This window comes from Chrysemys picta, chromosome 1 (genome assembly GCF_011386835.1).
Source record: "Chrysemys picta bellii isolate R12L10 chromosome 1, ASM1138683v2, whole genome shotgun sequence".
Classification (NCBI taxonomy): Eukaryota; Metazoa; Chordata; order Testudines; family Emydidae; genus Chrysemys; species Chrysemys picta.
In genome coordinates this window covers 155,334,938-155,359,122 of record NC_088791.1, presented here as the reverse complement: position 1 = coordinate 155,359,122, position 24,185 = coordinate 155,334,938, and the positions used below count along the sequence as shown (strand labels likewise).

Here is a 24,185-nt window from a genome sequence, read left to right as displayed (position 1 = left end):
CTAACCTAATTGCCTTCTATGATGAGATAACTGGCTCTGTGGATGAGGGGAAAGCAGTGGATGTGTTATTTCTTGACTTTAGCAAAGCTTTTGATACTGTCTCCCACAGTATTCTTGCCACCAAGTTAAAGAAGTATGGGCTGGATGAATGGACTGTAAGGTGGATAGAAAGCTGGCTAGATCGTCGGGCTCAACGGGTAGTGATCAATGGCTCCATGTCTAGTTGGCAGCCGGTTTCAAGTGGAGTGCCCCAAGGGTCGGTCCTGGGGCCGGTTTTGTTTAATATCTTTATTAATGATCTGGAGGATGGTGTGGACTGCACTCTCAGCAAGTTTGCAGATGACACTAAACTAGGAGGCGTGGTAGATACACTAGAGGGTAGGGATCGGATACAGAGGGACCTAGACAAATTAGAGGATTGGGCCGAAAAAAACCTGATGAGGTTCAACAAGGACAAGTGCAGAGTCCTGCACTTAGGACGGAAGAATCCCATGCACTGCTACAGACTAGGGACCGAATGGCTAGGTAGCAGTTCTGCTGAAAAGGACCTAGGGGTCACAGTGGACGAGAAGCTGGATATGAGTCAACAGTGTGCTCTTGTTGCCAAGAAGGCTAACGGCATTTTGGGCTGTATAAGTAGGGGCATTGCCAGCAGATCGAGGAACGTGATCGTTCCCCTTTATTCGACATTGGTGAGGCCTCATCTGGAATACTGTGTCCAGTTTTGGGCCCCACACTACAAGAAGGATGTGGAAAAATTGGAAAGAGTCCAGCGGAGGGCAACAAAAATGATTAGGGGTCTGGAGCATATGACTTATGAGGAGAGGCTGAGAGAACTGGGATTGTTTAGTCTCCAGAAGAGAAGAATGAGGGGGGATTTGATAGCAGCCTTCAACTACCTGAAGGGGGGTTCCAAAGAGGATGGAGCTCGGCTGTTCTCAGTGGTGGCAGATGACAGAACAAGGAGCAATGGTCTCAAGTTGCGGTGGGGGAAGTCCAGGTTGGATATCAGGAAAAACTACTTCACTAGGAGGGTGGTGAAACACTGGAATGCGTTACCTAGGGAGGTGGTGGAGTCTCCTTCCTTGGAGGTTTTTAAGGCCCGGCTTGACAAAGCCCTGGCTGGGATGATTTAGCTGGGAATTGGTCCTGCTTTGAGCAGGGGGTTGGACTAGATGACCTCTTGAGGTCCCTTCCAACTCTGATATTCTATGATTCTATGATTCTATGAATCAACTCCCATTAAGTCTTAGCTAGTGTAGCAAATTAAGTGGTGTTTTAGGAACTTTTCCTGTACTATGGTAGACACACCTAAAGGTTTTAATAACTAATTATAATTAAAAAAAAGTTAACACACAGTTGAGCTGTGTCTACTAAACAGGTCTTTTCCCAACACCTCTGTCTCAAACCTACTATACTTCCTAGCCACACTTGCAGCAGTGCATTTTTGGAAATCTATACGATTATCCCATAATGCTTTAGTATGAGCACCCAACTGCACTCTAGGCAGCTGAAAGGAAGGAAGACCAGTGAAACTGGTTACAAAGGCACAGTTAATGTGTGTAAAGGAACCCCTCTACTCAACAGGACAGCTATGACTTAGTTGCAGAAAGACCCATGTTCCGTGTATGCAAGGCTTGAAACGCTGTTAGTAAGAGTTAACTATATTGGGTATGGATACACACCATGTTTAGAGCCAGCCAGTTAATAGTATGTTAAATTATTAAATAGCATAGTGTAGACCAGGCTGAAGAATGTAAAGCCAATATCACTTGTGCGCATGCATGCTTATGTGCTCACTAAAGGTTTGGGCAGGGAACTAGAATGCAATCAGTTGAAACTGTTAGTGTAAATATAAACAAACAAATACAGCCATTCCTACATCTATGATGGAATGAACAGCATGACTTTTAGATTATCAAGACAAGGACACAGAAATTAGATCCCAAGTTGTTCAGCTTGGTCTGCTTCAACAATTAGATTAATAGATTCTAAAGGTAGAAGGGAAAGAACACTGATCTGAACCTCTTGCATGACCAGCCATGGAACAAATTAAAGCACCCTTGCAAAACTGTTAAATTAACAAGCCCTGACACAGAATGTTCTCCCCTGCCCTTTACCAGGATGGGTGGCAAGGAAAGAACTCATCTTTTACTTCCTGTCAGTAAGTACAATTTGCAAGGGTTAATTAGGAAGATAGTTCAGAATGTAATCTGTGCTATACAAGTGAGGTATTAGTCAGCCCAAAAATGGAAGAATGAAATAGAGTGAATCTTCTATGAGATAATGTCACTTTGTCCATTTTGGTCTCTTCAAAGATAAGTATAGGTTACACTGCCCCCTGCATGAATATGCCAAACACAACTAAATCAACGCAAAGCAAACTTGCCACATCTATATGGATATTTATTCTCACTTTGGCTCAGTGGGCTTGAGAGCACCACTGAGGCATACACACAACAGAATCAGGTTTGTCATTTCAAATTCTAAATAAATAAATAAATAAATGGTAATTAGTAAACACATTGTCAGTTAAGAGAAAATTTTTAAACCATTATTTAAAGATTTGCAAATACCACAAAAGGGCAGGGGCTGTAAAGAGCTGCAGTTCAAGCTATATAAGGTATGGCAGCTGACATTAATATTCAAGACACATCAAATCTTCAGCTGTAATGGTCCGTGAAGCGGAAGGATTTAGGTTCAGAAATGGTGCAGAGAATATTCTGGATTTGTTTTGCTCTTCTGGCTTCTAGCCTAAGTTGCCTCGATCGCTCTTTGGCAGCCAGTTCTTCCGCTCGCTTTTCCTCTCTCTTTCTTTTTAGCCATCTGTGGAGAACCAAACAAGTTTGGAAGCACTGACAGTGAGTGGTCAAAAGCTCTTTCTTTAATCACTGGCCATTACTTCTGGCTGTACTCAAAGCAGACAACTGTTCTCTTAACTGGGACTCAATCTAACAACTAGTTAACTAAAGCCACTGCATCACTTAGCAAACAGGCTACATCCAAGAATTAATTGTTTTTTTAGGGTCCAAGCACATGGGGGAAACTAGTGGGACAGATCTACAAGTGTGTCAGCAGTGAGAAGGAAGAGTGGGACCTTTGCCTGAAGCAAATGCAGTCCCTTTTCCAGAAACCTTTACTGATCTACAGCCTATGTTCCCAATACAACTTCCTACTATGGGGTTGCACCTTGATCAGCAGGCTGGGAACCAGCAGGAGTTGGTGATGTTGGGAGGGGTCCGGGGAGGGCATTAGCTGAAAGCTTCAGTTGGATGAGTACAATAAGGTTGGGAGGAGGGTCAGAGGAACTGAAAGTGAGTTCACCAGACTCTAGTCAGGGCTGGCCCTAGGCATCTGTGGATCTTCAGACTGCTGAAAGATACAACATTCAGATTTCCTTGCTCCGTAGGAAATAAGAGCCATAGACCTACTGTTTAAAGGCTCTGTCACGTTCTTCTGTTCTTGGAAGGAAGTACAGGCACTCTTCCTGGCGTCTAAGGATTTCCATTTGTTTTTCTTTCATTTGATCTTGGTGCTTTTTTTTAAGCCATAACCTGAAAGCTTCCTCTGGATCTCTGTTCTCCTGCTATATAAAAGCACACACACACGTAATTAAATATGCTGTTTGTCTTTGAAATTAATATAACAGTACTACTTTGAACTTCTCCAGAACCTTCCATCCCAGATTATGAAACATATTTTATAAACAATGCTGTATTTACCCTCACAACCTTACTAAGTATTATTGCCCCTATTTTTGAACTTGAGACAAAAGTCCTGGTTCTACGACTAGAGTTTTTGGCAGCGTTGTAACGTATAAATCGCTTGCTAACACAAGTGTAAATAAATGCTAGTAGAGACACTTCACAAACATTAGTTCCTGGTTGTGGTTCACCATAGGGCTAAGCTAAATCATCATCATCATATTAAAATGCAATATAGTAACATTTCTCATAAGTGATCCTAGGACCATAAAGGTCACATGAGCACAGCTTGTTGCATTATGCAAGTTCATCCTGTTAAAACTGGAAAATTCTGATATATGAGCAGTTCTAGCACTTTTAAGAGAAAACAGTGTGGCAAACATGGAATATACCTTGCTATGTTCATTTTTATAATGCTGAGCAAAACAGGTGCAAATTTCAATGTTTCTGAATACCTAGAGCACCCTTAACATGTATGGGATGGAGAGGTCTTAACTTACTCTACTATTTGAGCCTTCTAGTTCCTTTGCACGCTGAATTCGCTTCTCTTCCTGCACTTGTTCTTTTTTCTTCTGCAACCAAGCTCTAAAGACCATGTCATTCTCTCTCTTCTTTTCTTCTTCCTGTTGTTTTTTCTGTGCTGCTTCCTTGTGTGAAATTAAGGATTGAGTAATATCTTACAAGAAAGGTGTTAGTATGACACATGCAAAGGGCTTTAGCGTCAGAGCGAACAATACAAATAGTCTGAATTACATATCAGCCTTGCCCTAAAACGTACTGTGAGAACTGGGAATAATCAACGGACACATCAAGTCAATACTATCTTGAGGAGAAAACTGGCCTTGAGCACCTCTATGATTAAGGTTATATCTGGAGGCTTTCATTCTAACCATTATTATTACAACCTCAATTTCCAGAAGCCTTCCATGCTTTGTCTCAAATCACTGGAGGTTCAGTAGAAATGGGTCAGGACATTTTAAACCAGATCTACCCCACGGTTCTAAGTGGTTTAAAATAAGTTTCACTGACCTGTTTTCAAAACTCATTACAAGATTTCTCCTGCCTAGACAGACACTAAAAATCAAAAGTACTTGTGACTGCAGGGATTGGCCTTATAATAGAGGTTTCTGGAGTGTGAACATGCACTGGGGTTGAGGAGAATGTCATTCAATTATGGAGGCACTGACAGCTTAACACTTCTCTGAAGCTAACATGGTGGACTGCTTTTTTTTTAAAAAGTAGAAAATCTTTGAGAGGTCTGTAAACATTTGAGGATATTTTGGTCATTGCCAAGCATTCCAATAAACCACACTATTCCGAAATTTTGTCTCATGAAATGTTATTCCTCTTTGCACAAAAGCTATGCACCCATCAAATTCAAAATACCAACATGCACCTCCTTTGAAGTCCAAGTATCTTTTTCCCTGAAATATTTTAGCAATTGTCTTCAAAAACTGACAATTATTACACATTTTTGAGGTCTCTGCTACACACTTAATCTTTCAGAAACTTACTTTTCCTACTATACACTATTTTCCTGAGAGCTAAGAGGAATCGTAGTACAGCTTCTTCTCTTTAGTACATGATTATAAAATAAAGGCACTGATCAACATTTCAAGTGTAGACAAGCCCTATGTCTTGTTTGAAATTGCTGTCCTACATAACAGTGTTGAAAGTTGAGTACTTGAGTTGTTTTCCATTTAACCCCTACATTAAAAACCCAGGTAATTACCACAAAAGGAAACCTTTGAGGTTGCTTGAGGGCAACACTCACCTACGCAAACCTTTAAAAGCAAAGAAATGTCCAATTACAGTAGCCTTTTTTAACATACTTTCATCTCCACACACCACATTCGCCAACAGATTCTGCCGCTCTTTAAAAAAGTTCCATATACTGCCAACATATACATCAACACACTACACACACCACATTCCTTACAATCACACTTCAATACAAACCTTTAACTCCCAAACACTTCCCCATGGGAAAACCATATATCATATTTATTCAGCAAACAGATTCTAACAATGTCACAGAGGTCAGAGTTAAGGTTTTGGATTAAAATGTGATGGTGTGGGGCATGCGTGTGTATTCTGTTATTGTACATGTTGGAGGTGTATGGGACTTACGAACAGAAAGGAAGAGTCTGTCAGTGAAAATGGTGAATGTGATGGGGGTTGGCATGTTTATGGATATATTAAATGGACGTTTCCTTGCTTTCCATGCATGAGCGATGCCTTAACTAGTTTTTAATGAAAGAGGTTTTTTTGTGGATTTGGTTTATAAGTGCAAAGTATTATTATACCATTGAGGCAATGAAAGAAATGATCCACTGAATAGCTTTTGAGAAGCAATATTTCCCATTAAGTTTGAGAAACATAGAAGGTCTGATGGTCACTATGTTCTGGTTATTTCCTTTGTGTACTCACCTCTTTCCTTAGTTTCTCTTTCCTTTGTTGCATCTGTTTTTGCATCTCTTTTTGTTTGGGTGAAAGACCGTAGGTGGAGCTTCTCAAAGGAACATTTGCAGACTGCACCCTGCGGGGAGTTCTTCCCATTTCCACACTTCTTGCAATGTTGATGGCCGAGTTTGGGCGATACTTAGGGTTAGGTGGAGGCTTAGGGAAACAGACAAACTCTTCTCCAATGGGGAAGAAAGCATTTACCCCTGGCTGCACTAGAGGCTCTTCCTTTGTTAGGCTGGGAGTGCCAAAAATAACAGCATGGGAAAACTTAGGAGAAATAGGCTGAGCTTCAATGTCAGTGAAAGAAACACTTATCGGGGGCAAAAAGCCATGGCTTTCAATATCACGTAAACTCAAGAGTTCAAACTTTCCATCTTTCTCTACTAGGATTTTGCCATCCTTGTGTTCCTCATCCTTGCCACCATTAAGTGAAAAAGACATGCTTTGCAGTCCTGGATCATTAGAAATATGCAGTTGAGACAGCCTACTTGAAACATCCTCTTCACTTTCAGGATCATTTTTACAAGCTTCTGTATCTTCTAGAGGGGGAACTTCCAAATCTACCAATTTATCTTTGAATTTTAGTTTCCTTTCTCTATTCTCATCCAGAGGTTCTTGGTTCTCCAGCAGCTTGTTGGCTTCTTCGATCTTTTCCAAAATATAACGCTTTATTTCTTCATCATCTTCCTCATCCAGTTCCTGCTGGTTTTCCAGCTTGGACTCCTGGATGGAGCTTTCGCTGTCAGTATCAGATGTATGATCCAATGGTTTAACTTCGGGTATGGATACAGGTTTTTCTTCATTTGGTGGACTCTCCTTCAGATCTGCATCAGGCTGAGGAAGCTGATCTACACCTTCTTTTCTTTCCTCATTGTCTTCGTCAGTATTTGCTTCAACATCCTCTTCATTCTGATTAGAATTTTAAAAAGAACATCAGTCCTCCTTTTAAAATTGTATAAGAAATAACCTCTCTAATAAGTTAAAAACTAACACAGGGTAGTTAATACATACATAATATATAATTGAGGTTGGGACTTTAAAAACCACAGAAATCAGGAAATTTACAGTTTAGACAAACAACTGAATGTGCCCCTTTGAGCATATTACTCAGTCTTTAAAGCCAGAAGGGTCCATCATGATCATCTAGTCTGACCTCCTGAACACTGCAGACCACATCCATTCCTGTAATAGACCCATAACCTCTGGCTGAGTTACTGAAGTCCTCACATCATGATAAAGGCTTCAAGTTACAAAGAATCCACCATTTACAGTTGTTGAAGCCTGCAAGTCACCAATGCCCTATCCTGCAGAGAAAGGTGAAAAAACCCCCGAGTCTCTGCCAACCTGACCCAGAGGAAAAAAATTTTCCTGACCCCAAATATGGCGATCAGTTAGACCCTGAGCATGTGGGCAAGACCCAACAGCGAAATACCTGGGAAATAATTCTCTGTAGTAGCTCAGACCTCTCCCCCAGTAGTGTCCCATCACTGGCCGTTGGAGATATTTGTTGCTAGCAGTCACAGATCAGTTACGTGACATTGTAGGGTCATACCAGCCCCTCCATAAACTTATCAAGTTCAGTTTAGATAAAAGTTAGGTTTGTTGCCCTCACTGCTTCCCTGGGAAGGCTGTTCCAGAACTTCACTCCTCTGATGGTTAGAAATCTGTCTAATTTCAAGCCTAAACTTATTGATGGCCAGTTCATATTCACTTGTTCTTGTATCAACATTGGTGCTTAACTTAAATAACTCCTCTCCCTCTCTGATATTTATCCCTCTGATGTATTTATACAGACCAATCATATCTCCCCTCAGCCTTCTTTTGGTTAGGCTAAACAAGCCAAGCTCTCATAAGGTAGGTTACTCTTCTGATCATCCTAATAGCCCTTCTCTAAACCTGTTCCAGTTTGAAGACATCTTTCTTAAATGTGGAGACCAGAATTGCACACAGTATTCCAGATGAGGTCTCACCAGTGCATTGTAAAATGGTACTAACACTTCCCCGCCTCTACTGGAAATACCTTGCCTGATGCATTCTAGGACTGCATTAGCTTTTTTCACAGACACATCATATCATCCTGTGATCAACCAATACACCCAACTCTTTCTCCTCTGTTGCCTCCAACTGATAAGTCCCCACATTATAGCAAAAATTCTTGTTAGTCCCTAAGTGCATGACCTTGCACTTCGCACTATTAAATTTCATCCCATTTTTATTACTCCAGTTTACAAGGTCATCCAGATCTTCTTGCATCATATTCCGGTTCGCCTCCATATTGGCAATATCTCCCAACTTTGTGTCATCCGCAAATGTTATTAACACACTCCCATTTTTAGTGTCAAGGTCATTAATAAAAATGTTAAATAAGATAGGTCCCTAGACCAATCCCTGAGGAGCTCCACTAGTAACCTCCCCCCTCCAGCTTGACAGTTCACCTTTCAGTAAGACCCCCGTTGTAGTCTCCCTGTTAGCCAGTTCCTTATCCACCTTTCAATTCTCATATTAATCCCAATCTTTTCCAATTTAACTAAAATTTCCCATGTGGAACTGTATCAAATGCCTTGCTGAAATCTAGATAGATCAGATCTACTACATTTCCTTTGTCTAAAAAAATCAGTTATCTTCTCAAAGGAGGTTGGTCTGGCACAATCTACCTTTTGTAAAACCATGTTGTATTTTATCCCAAATTACCACTTACCTCTATATCCTTTACTTTCTCTTTCTACATTTGTTCTAAGACCTTGCATACAACTGAGATAAAACTAACAGGCCTGTAGTTTACTAGGTCACTTTTTTCCTTTCTTAAAAATAGGTACTATAGCAGCAATTCTCCAGTCATAAATTTATAGATTGATTAAAATCCTTGCAATTTCATATGCCAATTCCTTTAATATTCTTGGATGGCCTCCTGATTTAGTCCCATTAAATTGTTTGAGTTTGACTTTCACCTTGGATGTGGTAATTTCTACTTCCATTTCCTCATTTCCATTAGCCACCCTGCCATTGTCCCTAAGCCTCTCATTGCCTCAGTTTTTAATAAGAGTAAAGTATTTGTTTAGATATTGGGCCATGCCTAGATTATCTTTAATCTCCACCCCATCGTCAGTGTTTACCATTTCCACTTCTTGGTTGCTTTCTTTTTATTTATATGGCTATAGAACCTTTTACTTAATCTCCTTTGCAAGGTACAACTCTGCTTGGCTTTTGGTAGTTCTCACTTTTTCCCTACACTTTCTGACCTTCAAGAGGTAGCTTTCCTTGCCGATCCATCCCATATTCCATTGCTTGTAGGCTTTGTTTTCTCTTAACCAACTGTTTGAGATGTTTGCTCATCCAGATTGGTCTGCAACCCTTCCCTACAAATTTTTTCCCCTTACTCGGAATACAGGCTTCAGATAAGTCAAAGTTGCACAAACTAAGTAATTCCAAGCGTCCTCCACATTCAGTTCCTTGAGTTCTTCAGTCCAGTCCACTTCCCTAACTAATTCCCTTAATTTTTTAAGGTTTGCCCATTTGAAATCAAGGACCCTAGTTGCAGAACTATTTTTGTTCAAACTGAATTAGCTCATGATCACTTGAACCAAGGCTGCCTCCTTCAACCAGATCTTCTATAAGGTCCTCACTACTCACTAATACAAAATCTAAAATGGCCTCACCTCTTTTTGGTTCAGTAACTATTTGGTGAAGAAAAATGTCAGCTTTCACATGCAGAAAAATCTATGCCCTACTATTATTAGTAGCACTTGTCCTCCAATCTATATCTGGAAAGCTAAAGTCTCCCTATACAATTGCCGGTAGTCTTTATTTCATTAAAGAGGTCTCTATCCATATCTCAATCAGATCCAGGGTGTCCATAGCATACCCCAAGAACTATCCCAGGGGAACTTCTAATAGTTTTCTTCCCAAAAGTGATATTGACACAGACCGTTTTATCCATTCCATCACTTCTAATTTCTTTAGTTTACCTCATCGTTAATATACAATGCTACTTCACCACCTTTACTTATGTCTTTCCCGAACAGCACATACTCTTCAATACCTGGACTCCAGTCATGATTACAATTCCACCATGTTTGTTATCCCTATAATATCTGGCTTCACTTCCTTCACCAGTACTTCTAGTTCCTTCATTTTGTTACCCAGGCTCCTTGCACTGATACACATATATCTTAGTTGTTTCTGCTTGGCTTTGCCCAGATTCTTCACCCAATTGGGTATAGTCATTCTACTGCTAGTATCGCCTACCTGTTGATTTCATTGGTCCTGACACTACTGTACGCCTTGCTGGAGCCGTAGACATAACTAGCAGTGTGAGCCAAAGGCTGTGAACCAGAGTAGGCCTGGCCTTGGCAAAATAACACACTAGGTATCAGCTAACACCAAGTAAGCACATTCCTGGCTGGAGAGAATGGTACAAAAAAACCCACTGATCTCTCAAATAACTACATAAACACGTCCCTAAGAGATAGTACAAGAACACACTGACCCCTCATAAGATAAAGATGTGATGGACAGGATAATGGATAAGGATGTTTTGTTCAAACTAGCAGGAACAAGGATAAAGGTGGCAACTAACAAGGTCTGGAGTATAATATGTAACATGTTTGTATTAATGTATAAAAGGAGAAGTCATAGGAGGGACAACTTTAATCATAGAATCATAGAATATCAGAGTTGGAAGGGACCTCAAGAGGTCATCTAGTCCAACCCCCTGCTCAAAGCAGGACCAATTCTCAGCTAAATCATCCCAGCCAGGGCTTTATCAAGCCGGGCCTTAAAAACCTCCAAGGAAGGAGACTCCACCACCTCCCTAGGTAACGCATTCCAGTGTTTCACCACCCTCCTAGTGAAATAGTTTTTCCTGATATCCAACCTGGACCTACCCCACTGCAACTTGAGACCATTGCTCCTTGTTCTGTCATCTGCCACCACTGAGAACAGCCAAGCTCCATCCTCTTTGGAACCCCCCTTCAGGTAGTTGAAGGCTGCTATCAAATCCCCCCTCATTCTTCTCTTCTGCAGACTAAATAAGCCCAGTTCCCTCAGCCTCTCCTCATAAGTCATGTGCTCCAGACCCCTAATCATTTTTGTTGCCCTCCGCTGGACTCTTTCCAATTTTTCCACATCCTTCTTGTAATGTGGGGCCCAAAACTGGACACAGTATTCCAGATGAGGCCTCACCAATGTCGAATAAAGGGGAACGATCACGTTCCTCGATCTGCTGGCAATGCCCCTACTTATACAGCCCAAAATGCCGTTAGCCTTCTTGGCAACAAGAGCACACTGTTGACTCATATCCAGCTTCTCGTCCACTGTGACCCCTAGGTCCTTTTCTGCAGAACTACTACCTAGCCATTCGGTCCCTAGTCTGTAGCAGTGCATGGGATTCTTCCGTCCTAAGTGCAGGACTCTGCACTTGTCCTTGTTGAACCTCATCAGGTTTTTTTCGGCCCAATCCTCTAATTTGTCTAGGTCCCTCTGTATCCGATCCCTACCCTCTAGTGTATCTACCACGCCTCCTAGTTTAGTGTCATCTGCAAACTTGCTGAGAGTGCAGTCCACACCATCCTCCAGATCATTAATAAAGATATTAAACAAAACCGGCCCCAGGACCGACCCTTGGGGCACTCCGCTTGAAACCGGCTGCCAACTAGACATGGAGCCATTGATCACTACCCGTTGAGCCCGACGATCTAGCCAGCTTTCTATCCACCTTACAGTCCATTCATCCAGCCCGTACTTCTTTAACTTGGCGGCAAGAATACTGTGGGAGACCGTATCAAAAGCTTTGCTAAAGTCAAGGAATAACACATCCACTGCTTTGCCCTCATCCACAGAGCCAGTTATCTCATCATAGAAGGCAATTAGGTTAGTCAGGCACGACTTCCCCTTCGTGAATCCATGCTGACTGTTCCTGATCACTTTCCTCTCCTCTAAATGTTTCATAATTGATTCCTTGAGGACCTGCTCCATGATTTTTCCAGGGACTGAGGTGAGGCTGACTGGCCTGTAGTTCCCCGGATCCTCCTTCTTCCCTTTTTTAAAGATGGGCACTACATTAGCCTTTTTCCAGTCATCTGGGACCTCCCCCGATCGCCATGAGTTTTCAAAAATAATGGCTAATGGCTCTGCAATCTCACCCGCCAACTCCTTTAGCACCCTCGGATGCAGCGCATCCGGCCCCATGGACTTGTGCACGTCCAGTTTTTCTAAATAGTCCCGAACCACTTCTTTCTCCACAGAGGGTTGGTCACCTTCTCCCCATGCTGTACTGCCCAGTGCAGCAATCTGGGAGCTGACCTTGTGCGTGAAGACAGAGGCAAAAAAATCATTGAGTACATTAGCTTTTTCCACATCCTCAGTCACTAGGTTGCCTCCCTCATTCAGTAAGGGGCCCATACTTTCCTTGATTTTCTTCTTGTTGCTAACATACCTGAAGAAACCCTTCTTGTTACTCTTAACATCTCTTGCTAACTGCAACTCCAAGTGCGATTTGGCCTTCCTGATTTCACTCCTGCACGCCTGAGCAATATTTTTATACTCCTCCCTGGTCATTTGTCCAATCTTCCACTTCTTGTAAGCTTCTTTTTTGCGTTTAAGATCAGCAAGGATTTCACTGTTTAGCCAAGCTGGTCGCCTGCCATATTTACTATTCTTTCTACACATCGGGATGGTTTGTTCCTGCAACCTCAATAAGGATTCTTTAAAATACAGCCAGCTCTCCTGGACCCCTTTGCCCTTCATGTTATTCTCCCGGGGGATCCTGCCCATCTGTTCCCTGAGGGAGTCAAAGTCTGCTTTTCTGAAGTCCAGGGTCCGTATTCTGCTGCTCTCCTTTCTTCCTTGTGTCAGGATCCTGAACTCGACCATCTCATGGTCACTGCCTCCCAGGTTCCCATCCACTTTTGCTTCCCCTACTAGTTCTTCCCTGTTTGTGAGTAGCAGGTCAAGAAAAGCTTTGCCCCTAGTTGGTTCCTCCAGCACTTGCACCAGGAAATTGTCCCCTACACTATCCAAAAATGTCCTGGATTGCCTGTGCACCGCTGTATTGCTCTCCCAGCAGATATCAGGGTGATTAAAGTCTCCCATGAGAACCAGGGCCTGCGATCTAGCAACTTCTGCTAGTTGCCAGAAGAAAGCCTCGTCCACCTCATCCCCCTGGTCTGGTGGTCTATAGCAGACTCCAACCACGACATCACCCTTGTTGCTCACACTTCTCAACTTTATCCAGAGACTCTCAGGTTTTTCTGCAGTTTCATACCGGAGCTCTGAGCAGTCATACTCCTCTCTTACATACAACGCAACTCCCCCACCTTTTCTGCCCTGCCTGTCCTTCCTGAACAGTTTATATCCATCCATGACAGTACTCCAGTCATGTGAGTTTGTACTCACCAAGGCGACAGCATCCTGGTGTACTGACTGAGGGGGTACCTTGTCATGGGCATATATGTGTTAGTGTACCTGTAGCTCCTATGGGGTGCTAGTACCATGCTTTGTTGACAATAAGCCTGGCCATGGGCCTTTGCCACTGAACCGAGCCTGTGGTCTTTCTTATGAACAACATTGAGGTCTGCTGAATTAACATGCTGCACTGTCTGCTAGTGCAGCTGACATTGGAGCTCCAAGAACAGCAACACTTGCAGAAGCAACAACATGCCACAGCACTAACAACAACTATCTTTCCTCTTAATGTCCATTCTCCTACCCACTGCTGTTACTTTCTCCACTGATGTATTCTCTTTGATTTTCCTCCGGTCATTAGAATCAGACATGGAGATTACATAAGCGTCTTCCTCAAGTTCCTAGTTTAAAGCTCTTTCAGTCAATTGTGACAACCTCCATTCCAGGAGTCTATTTCTCTCGCTACTCGGGTGGAGTCCTTCCCATGAGAACAGCCCTCTGTCCGTGAATGCCTCCCAGCAGTCAAACATCCCAAAGCCTTCCACCACTTCCTGAGCCAGCTGTTGATTATCATAATCTGGTCTTGTCTTCATTCTCATCCTCTAGGAACAGTCAGAATCCCACTGAAGATCACCTGACCCTCTATTTCATTAAGCGTCTTCCCCAGCCTAGCATAGTCTCCCTTAATGCGTTCCAGCAAGAATCTAGCAATATCATTTGTTCCCACATGAAGGACAAATCAGTGGATTATTTCCTGCTCCTATTAGGATCCTCTTCAGCCTCAGGTCCACATCCACTATCTTTGCTCCCAGCAGACAGCACACCCCTCTGTTCTCCGGATCAGCTCTGGCAACACACCTGTCTGTTCTTCTTAGTAGGGAGTCACCAATCACATAGACCTGCCTCTTCCTGGTGTTGAAGTTAATCTCTGGCCCACCTCCCGTTCTTTCTGGCCCTTGACTTTTACCTTAAGCCTCGAGCCTTCCCTCAATCATCTGCTTGAATCCCCTTCAAAACTCATCCATAGTTTCCACCTGCATCTCCAAACCTCAGATCTTCTCTTCCAACACCTCTATTAGGCAGCACTTCATACAAACAAAGCTCTTTTTGGGTATCCGCTCTAGAATAATGTACATCCCATAGAATCCGGTCATCTGCATTGTCTCTTCCATTCCTTGGGTCACTACCACTGCTTCCTCTGTATTTGTCATAGCATTCCCTCCTAAGGTTCTGTCAAAGAACAGAAAAAACCAAACACCACATCCCCACTTCCACAAACTTTCCTTACAAACTCCCCTGTTTTCAGCTGGGTGTGCTGGCTCCTGTGCCACTGGCTGGCTGGCTCATTCACTGCCTTTATAGGCCCTCTATCAGGGAAGCCCCGCCCCCTAATCAGTCTCTCTCTCAGTGCACTGCCCCCTATCAGCCTCCGCAATTTGAAAAATATGCACATGCGCACACACACCCAAAAAACACAAGAACTCACTTGCAGTCCCTAAGTAACAGGGGCTTGCCCCCTCCCACTGAACTCCCACTCAGACTCCACTGTTTTCGGCTCTGTTTGCTGGCTCCCGTGCCTCTGGCTGGCTCCTTTGTTGCCTTAACGGGCCCCCCAATCAGAGAAGCCTCACTCCCTAAATCAGGGCTTTGCTTCTCTCACAGCACATGCCCCCTTCCAGCCTCTGCAAATATTCATTGGAAGAGGATCTTTTAGTACATGATCACATAATAAGGTTGTAACTCAGTTTTCATGACAGGCTTGATTTTCGCTCCCTCGTTAAAAAACTCTGTCATCAGCTTCAGAACTGGTATATGAAGTATGTCCCCAAGACACAATTTTTTGACCATGCTTAAACGGGACAGAGCTCAGAAGTGAGTCATTAAAAATATAGGTGTTAGTAGTGTCCAAAAAGTTCATTTTTGTCACTATGTAGCATAAAAATAGAAAGAGATAAAACTGTTTAGATCTTGACAGATAAATCCAGTAATGTACAGGATTAAATATGAAGGAATACAAAGTACTGTACGTGCATTCATAGTTATCAAGAAAAATGTGATTTATCAGTACTATTAAGCCAGGTTCATGGCTCAGCTTTTAAAGTTGCAAGCAGCTCTCCATTACAAGCCCTTATTTTTTGACCCCCATGTATATTTGTTAAAAATAGCACATTTTGTCTGAAAAGTCCTAGTTGTAAGGATAAATATTTGAGGATTTGAACACAAAAGGTTTTTGGACTCCAGGTTTATTCACATGTCCCATTCTGCAGATTTCTCTAAGCCTTTTTGGTTTCCTATAACTCAGAAAATAATTGTTATCTTACAGTAACTGGAATTCTTCGAGATGCATTGTCCCTATGTATATTCTACTGTTAATGCACGTGTTCCACGTCCCTGAGATCAGACAAATCTTGCTAACAGTGTCTGTCTGACCCATTTATGTGCTCTGCCTATCCTAGTGCCCAGTACCAGCGATATACAGGGCCGCCTGGGGGAGGGGGCAGTAGGGCAATTTGCCCCAGGCCCCGCAGGGGCCCCCACAAGAGTATTTCAGGGGCCCCTGGAGCAGGGTCCTTCACTTGCTCCGGGGGCCCTAGAAAACTCTCGTGGGGCCTGGGCCCCCGGAGTTTCTTTCGCTCCGGGTCTTCGGTGGCAATTTGGCGGCAGGGGTGCCCCACCGCCGAAGACCCCAGGCCCCCTGAATCCTCTGGGCGGCCCTGGCGATATATAGGGCAGTGCAGGACCAACCAACATTCTAATTCCTTCTCTACCATGAATCCACATAGTTTAAAAGTAATGTGAAGCAGACAGAAAGAAGGGCTGGTAGTGGAATACACATAGGGACAACACGCCTCAAAGAATGACATTTACTGCAAGGTAAGTAACTTCTTTTTTGAGTGCTTGTCCCTATGTGCATTCCACTGTAGGTGACTCCCAAACCGCAGGTAAAGCAAGGAAGGGGAGGGCTGGAGTCCTACACAATACCCTGAAGGATTGATCTACCAAAAAGGGGTGTCTGAAGCAGAAGCCTCTATTAAAACATAATGTCCCAAAAGTATGTACAGAACTCCAGGTAGCCACCTTACAGATGTCAACAATATGAACATTTCTAAGGGAAGCTATTGTGGTTGCCTGACCCCTGGCTAAGTGCCCTCTAATATGAGATCGCACCAGTCGTCTGGATAATTCACAAGGTTATACAGCCAGATATCCACTTTGAGAATCTGAGTGGAAGTCGCATCATTTTTCATTTTCTTAGTGAACAAAATGAATAGTTGGAATGCTGGAAAGGTTTCACACTCTGAAGACAGAAGGCTAATGCCCTCCACATGTCTAAGATAGGTAATTTCATCTCTCCCAATTAGCATGTGGTTTAGGATAAAACACAGATAAGTGAATTTTTTGATTAATGTGAAATTCCAAATCAATTGTAGGCCTCACCCTAAATTCACACCTAAGAGATACTTTATCATGGTGAAAAGTTGTATAAAATAAAGGGGCTCTTACATGAGTGCTCCCAATTCTCCCACTTTCCTAATTGATATTATTGCCGCAAGACGGTCTTCAGGGAAAGGTGAAGCTAACCATTTGAACAGTGGTCTCACTAAGATTGACAAAACTAGGTTGAGGGCCCACATAAGCATAGGTTTAAACACTGGAGGAATACTCTCCCTAGCCTATTCAGTCATCTAGATGTGGTAAGGTGAAAAAAATACAATAGAATTGTCTATAGATAGATGGAATGCACTAATGGCTGCTAGGCGCACCCTAAGAGAACTGAGTGAAATATCCCAGGTTTTTAAACAATTGAATGTAATCCAAAATCTCTGATATACTAGATTAAAGGGGTAAGAGTTGACATCAATCAGATACAAATCTCTTCGACTGTGCATCATAAAATTTTCTTGTAGAACATTTCCTACTACTGATTAGGATTACTTGGACTTCAGACTAACATGATCTCTCTAACTCAGACATCTGTCTAAATACCAAACTGTCAGGTGGATGGCTCAGGATGCCCAACTGTTCCTTTGTCTAGAGAGTTAAAAGGTCAGATGTTAGAGGCAGACGAATCAGAGGACGGATGGAAAAAATGGAAAGCCAAGATAATCGTGGCCATCTCAAAGCCACCAAAATAACTTTTGCTTTGATTGTTCTCAGTACCTTGGAAGAAGAGGAATTGGCAAGAATGTGTATATTAAGGTTTCTGACCATTGAAATTGAAAGGCAATCCATCAGAGAACCTGGACTCTGTCCTTTCCTTGCATAGAACTTCTGACATTTCTTGTTTGTGTCCGTTACAAACAGATTTACTGCTGGCTGACCTCAACAGCTAAAAACGGCTTGTACCTCCTAGTCAAAAAGCACTCATTCATGATCCCTGAAAAAATGCCTGCTGAGATCACCTGCTAGTGTGTTTTGTACACCCAGTAAGTGAACTGCTGACAGAGTGAGCTGATAGCATGTGCACCAATTCCAGAGTCTTATTACTTCTTTTCACAGGAGGGAAGAATATCCTTCTCCCTGTTTGTTTATGTAATATACTGCTGTTGTGTTGTCTGACAATTTAAATGAACTGATTTGGAATAATTGGCAGAAATTGATTGCATGCATTGTAAACTGCTCTGAGTTCAAGTATGTTGATGTAAACCCAGATTCTTGTGGAATCCAAATTCCTTGCACTAGGGGCCCATCTAGATGGCTTCCCATCCAAACAAAGATACAAACAACAAAGATGGAGTTTGTCATGTAGGTGCATAATGCAATGTGACCTGGCAGACAGCTACAATATCCTACAGTTGTTCAAGGACTTGACTGCAGTTGATTTATTCGATGGACATGGTCTGAAACTTCTCATAAGGCAAATGAGCTTTGACAACCTTGGAGTCCAATCTCACTCCTACAAACTCGGTACTTTGCATTGTTCTTATTCTAAACCCCATATTTTGGCAGAAAAGAAGAGTAGGCACTGACTCTTGAGCTTCTTAATAAGATCTCCCTTCGACTAGCCAGTCATCTAGATATGACTAGACTTATCCCTTTTTAACACAGATATTACTACTAACATCTTCATGAATACTCTGGCGTTGTAGATAGGCCAAACGGAAGCACTGTGTTGGTAGCAATCAGGATTGATAAATCTTAGGATCCTCTTGTGTGTTGGATGTACATCTAGGTGAAAATAAGCATCTTTGAGATTGAGAACAATCTCCTTGAACTAGCAATGGAATTATTGAGGCTAAGATGATCATTCTGATTTTTAAATCACAAACTGAAGTGTTTAGCTGTCTCAGATCTAAAACGGGTCTTCAACCTCCTGTGAAGTAAGGACGTATCTGGAATAAAAGCCTCTCCTCCTGTTTTGAGGGGATAACTGTAACAGAGAAATTCTATGTCTTGTAGAAGAAATGTCTCAGTAGAAGGGTCCCTAAAAATGGACAAGGAGGTGGATTGTAGGAGATAGAAGTGTGAATTTGAATTGTATGAAAGGCAGTAACAATTTCCAGTACCCATTTGTCATGAGTCCTCTGTAATTCCTCTAATGGAATTTGCATGGAGTCAGCAATGCTCTTCAGCAATTCGTGAAAGCATTTAAACTCATCAGGATATGAAGATGAGACTGGTACAACTACCTCATCAGGAGAAGAAAATAAAAGACTGACTGAAGCTTCTCCTTCTAATTTAAGTAGTTTACAGGAGAAAAAATCCCCCGCAGTGGTTGCAACCCAAACATTGCAGTAATGTGGTGGTGCCCAAAATCTAGAAGCTAAAGTTCACTGGAAACGGATGATAGTTTGAAACATAAGGATGATTAGTCTGGTTCACTTTTGTTTGTACTAAGAGAAATGTAAAAATCAAAACAAACAAACTGGTGAAGTAAGTAACTTGGATATTTTTAATTACTTCAGTTGAAATGTATCAAAGGTATTTTGTAACATAAGTGAAGAATTTTTTTTTAAATATATGACATATGCCTTATTTTATTGGTATCTTTAAGGCTGGTGTGGTAACCATAATTCTGAATGTCTGAATTTTAATGGCATAACAATCAAATCTTGCATACATATTATATGTGACATGTTCAATTGAATGGAGAAATAATCCCAGATAACAACATTCAGTTGTTTCTCTGTTTCTTCATAGAGCACACTACTTCTAGGGTTGTGATCTTATTTACATAAATGAGGGACCTCTGGAATCATATTTCTCTGTATATGTACCACTTATAGAAAAAAAATGTGGCTTAAGTTTTTAATTAAAAACAAGATTAAGACATTTTTAGATCAACAGGATTGCAGTTTGACAAAACAGAAGAAAAGAGGAAAGGAAGTGGAGGTAGGACAGAAGGGAGGAGGAAGATGATTGGGAAAGGGCTGGCTGGCTGACGGCTGGCTTCTCTGTTGCATGGTGCACATCAGAACCAATATGAGTAGAAAGGGGGTCAGAGGGAAAACACAGCTATATGGCAATAATCCAACACTATATAGTTAATGTCCATACCCCATTTTGAAGACAAAGTGCTACGTAGATAACTCTATCCCCTCTACCACTACTGGTACCATACAGAAGCTCACCTCCATAAGTCCTGGTAGAGTCTAATGAAAAGGCACTCTGAATGCCTTACTCATCTTTCACATGAGCTTAAGTAAAATTCAAACATCCTCATAAGTTCCTGCTGTTCTGCGTAACAAACTCCTTTGCTGCTTTTCCAAACCGTGCGTGTGCGGAGAATCAGCAGTGGTTGTCTGAGGTCCTGTCAGTGACAGGACCGTGGCCAACGTTCCCTCTAAATTTTCTCTGTGCTGAGCAGGCTACAAACTCCACTGAGGACTACATTTTTGTCCTTGGGCAAACTTACACTTTGCTATTTAAGAAGAAACAAGTCCCTCACAGCACTGTGGGAGAGTAGACAATTGATTGCAATTGCTTTTCTGAGAGATTACAGTCAACTGTGTAAATAAATATTCCAGGACTGCTTAAAGTATGGATTATGTAAATGTGTATTTAAGGACTTCAGAAAATGCCTAGTTCTGACAGGGCCTACTACAAGAGGGTATCATGTAAATGTGTGTCCAGGGAGTTTTAAAGACATGTATTATTGTGCAGTATTGTGCCAATAGTGGAACATTCAGTTGGAAGCATGTCTCAAGCATTCCACTTCTAGCAGAGTTGATACCCATAATTAAGTAAGTTGTGAAGTGTTGCTAACAATTTTGTTCAAGATTCTACATTGCCACTTTCAGTGCCAAAACTTTAGTCATTCAGGGGTGTGAAAAAACACATCCCTGAGCGACAAAAGTTTTAGCGCTGTGCTCCCGGCGATAAAGCTACCACTCCTCATTCTGGGTTATTATTTTTTATCACCAGGAGAGCTCTCCCGCAGCGATAAAGTGTGACTACACAGCGCTGCCGCAGCAGCGCTGTAACATGGGCAGTGTAGACATACCCTTAGTCATTAAACTCAGGTCCATGGATGAAAGTAAAATTACCACATCTGGCATTACCTGTTACTCTATCATAAACAAAACAGATTTTTGCCATGTTTGTGCAATAATTAATAATTAAAAAAGGAAAAAATGTCACATTACTGATATTTGAAAACCAGTTACTGTAACTGTTACTTTAGGAACTTCTGTGTCATGGTCAGGAGCTTCAGGTCTTGAGGGACCTCTCTACCATCCCTTCCCAGGAGCCCTTACCACCCCCACTCCTTATCCTTTCTGGCTGGCCCTGAGAAGCAGGAAATGAGATGGGCTTCCCCACCCCTATCCCCAGCAGGACAGCACATCTGCCAACTATATCCAGTGGTGAGCTGGAGCTGGTTCGCGGGAACCAGTTGTTAAATTTAGAAGCCAGTTTAGAACTGGTTGTTAAAGGGGTGGGCAAACTCCAGTCCACCTGAGCTCCCGGGTGGGGAGACTCCCCCTGCCCCTCCCCCGCCTTCCCCCCCTCTCGCAGAGCCTCAGCGTGCCGCACCGCTGGCACCAGCGCTCTGGACTGCTCCTGGGTAGCTCTGCAGCTCCTGCCGCTTTGAGCAGCATAGTAAGGGGGTGGGGCTGCGAGCTCCAGCGGGCCACGCGGCATCCATACGCACTGCCCTGAGCAGCATGGTGAGGGGTCCGGGCCAGGGCTGGGAGGAGGGGTTGGATAACGGGCAGGGAGCAGTTGGAGGGGGGAGGAGGTTCTGGGGGCGCAGTCAGGGGACGGGGAAGGGTTGGGTAGGCGTGGGAGTTCCTGGGGTCTGTCGGGGTGGTGGTGGATGGTATCAGGGCAGTCAGGGGACAGGGAGTGGGGTGAATTGGGTAGGGAATGGACAGGGGACAAGGAGCGGGGGGGGGGGTTTGATGGGTTGCGAGTTCTGAGGGGGGCAGTCGAGGGCAGGACATGGGTGGGGGTCAGATGGGGGAGGGGGGGACAGGCTGTTTTGGGAGGCACAGCCTTCCCTACCCAGCCCCCGATACAATTTTCAACCCCGATGTGCAGGGCTGGCTTTAGGAAGTGCGGGGCCCAATTCGAACAGTTTCGACAGGGCCCCAGCAGGGATGACTAAAAAACAAACAAACAAAATAAATAATAATAATAATAATAATATGTGGGGCTTGTACTCACCGGGTGGTACTCAGAGTCTTTGGCGGCACTAAAGGATCTGCCACCGAAGTGCCACCAAAGACCCAGAGTGAGTGAAGGACCCGCCACCAAAGTGCCGCTGAAGACCCGGTAGGTTGTTAAGTTTTTGGCAGCTCATCACTGACTATATCCTAATTCTGCGAACACTGCTCACCCCATTTGGGGTAACTTTCATCCTCTCTGCCCCTCACTATTCTGGTGGTTTTCCCTTTTTCCACTGTTTGGCAGTGCCTCTACCACTTTCTTAACCCCGCTTCTACCCCATCCCTGATTTTGCCTATCTGCCCCCTCCTTCCCCTGACTGTCTGCTTGACCCCCCTGTGTATACAGTTTTTCCCCAGGCACAAACTCAGCCCATCGCTCCTCTCCAGTGTGCCCCCTCTGCACCTTTTTAGCCCATATGAACAGAAGGCAGCCCGCATCATGATTCCAAGTGAGAGTAGAGTTAAGGCAGAGGCTTCAGCAGATGTTACTGAGCATGCTCAGATTTCTTAAACAAGTTCAGGAACAGAAAAGTAGCAAATTGCGCCAGAGAGCAGTTTGTGCCACACTCCCAGGTCCTGACTGCACTCCCAGCCATGTGACATGGGCAGTGGATACAGGACAGATGCACGGCTATGTGGCCACACAGCTCACAGGGAATGTTGATGGTAGCAAACATAGCTATGCTACAAAGAGCCAAGAGGAGGGCAACACAAACCTGTTTTCCATACACAAAAAGCAACCATTTACTCTCAGTCTGGTCTGTTTACTTTCATTCTCTTTTTTTGTTTAAGTTAAGTCGCTATGAGAGAGCACAGTGTGTTGTCTCCCCCACCTATTACAGTCTGCACTGAACTGAATACAAAACAGCCATCCTTAGAGATTCAAAGGTGCAGTATATAGAAAACAGTCACGTAGCTAAAATATACCACACAGATGAGATGCAAGCTACAGGAAAAGGCTCTACTCTTATGAGCTCAGCCTTCTATTAGAACTGATAGCCATGCTTCCAGAGGTGATGATGTGAAAGCTGTGGTCTCCAAAAGGCCCAGCAATAGCAGGACTTGAGTTCTATCCCATATGGTTTCACACTTAAACAGGAGGATGTGGCTCTCATGTCTGTTGTCAGAGTCCCATTCACCCTCCACCTTTCAGTCTCTCCACCCAACAGAGGCCAGAAAGAGAGCAAAAGGAAGGAGAGAAGAATAGCAAGAGTGGTAGGAGGGCAGTACCAAACATAGCCTGCCTGAGACAGGCTATCAAATAGTGAATTTCATAATCAGCTTCCATTTTGGCACTAACTCCTCTCTCACTACATCCTTCCATATTCCCATCTTCACGTAATTTGGAACGAACCAAAGCTTGAGTAGCAAAGTGGTATGAGGCAACATAAAAAAAAATCATAATGGGAGTTGCACAAATGCTTAAAGACACCACCTTGGAAATGGAAGAAGTACTTTTTATCCAAGCACATTATCTTTGTCCCTATAGGGAATATTGACTTTTCTATTTTAAAGACAGGAATGATCTGAGTAACTGGAAAAAGCCCTGGTGCTCTGCATCTCTTTTCACTAGAATCCCAAATACCCTTTTCCTAGTTAAATATCAGCACGTTTACAATTACATACATATTCCAAATCAAACTTTGCATTGATTGTATGTGGGGTTCAAGTTGTTAAAAATCTCCAAGTCTACTGTAAAATAACTAGCATTTTCCTAATCAAATACCTCTGTTTCCCCAGGGTCGTCATCTTCTTCTTCTTTTTCTTCATTAATAAACCACTCAAGATCCTTTTCAAAATCATCCTCATATTCTGCACTTTCTGTTGAGTCACCAGCCTCTCTTAAGTCATTAGTGTCTTTCTTGTCACTCATTTTGGCTTTGTGTTACAGCAATGCTACAAGAGGGGAAAATATTCTTATTTTCACAAGACTTTTATTGACACTCAACAATATACTGTTGATACCTGTGGCATATAGGTAAAGTGGTGGACAATACCACTGCCT

General features: G+C 42.9%; 1 protein-coding gene across 2 annotated transcripts; it reads right to left on the bottom strand.

Moving 5' to 3' along the window:
- Positions 1–2,385: 2,385 nt before the first annotated feature.
- Positions 2,386–24,053, bottom strand: CCDC181 (coiled-coil domain containing 181). Of its 2 annotated transcripts, none has more exons than XM_005294529.5 (5): positions 23,907–24,053; positions 6,135–7,079; positions 4,205–4,351; positions 3,432–3,586; positions 2,386–2,826 (listed from the first exon to the last, which is right to left on the bottom strand). In XM_005294529.5, exons 1-5 carry the CDS (start codon positions 24,051–24,053, stop codon positions 2,664–2,666), a joined length of 1,557 nt encoding a protein of 518 aa, XP_005294586.1. In that variant the 3' UTR covers positions 2,386–2,663. The 2 variants fall into 2 exon arrangements, with proteins under 2 accessions (XP_005294586.1, XP_008175424.1); XM_008177202.4 differs by having other exon boundaries at positions 3,432–3,583.
- Between the last annotated feature and the right edge of the window lie 132 nt (positions 24,054–24,185).

Bases quoted from the DNA above. Each gene is read 5' to 3' on its own strand.
- CCDC181 (XM_005294529.5), bottom strand. From the start codon at position 24,053: ATGAGTGACAAGAAAGACACTAATGACTTAAGAGAGGCTGGTGACTCA. The intron at 7,080-23,906 runs GTATTTGATTAG...AATTCTAATCAG, and splicing joins ACGACCCTGGGGAAACAGAG to AATGAAGAGGATGTTGAAGC. The intron at 2,827-3,431 runs GTAGGTCTATGG...GGTTCTCCACAG, and splicing joins CGTGACAGAGCCTTTAAACA to ATGGCTAAAAAGAAAGAGAG.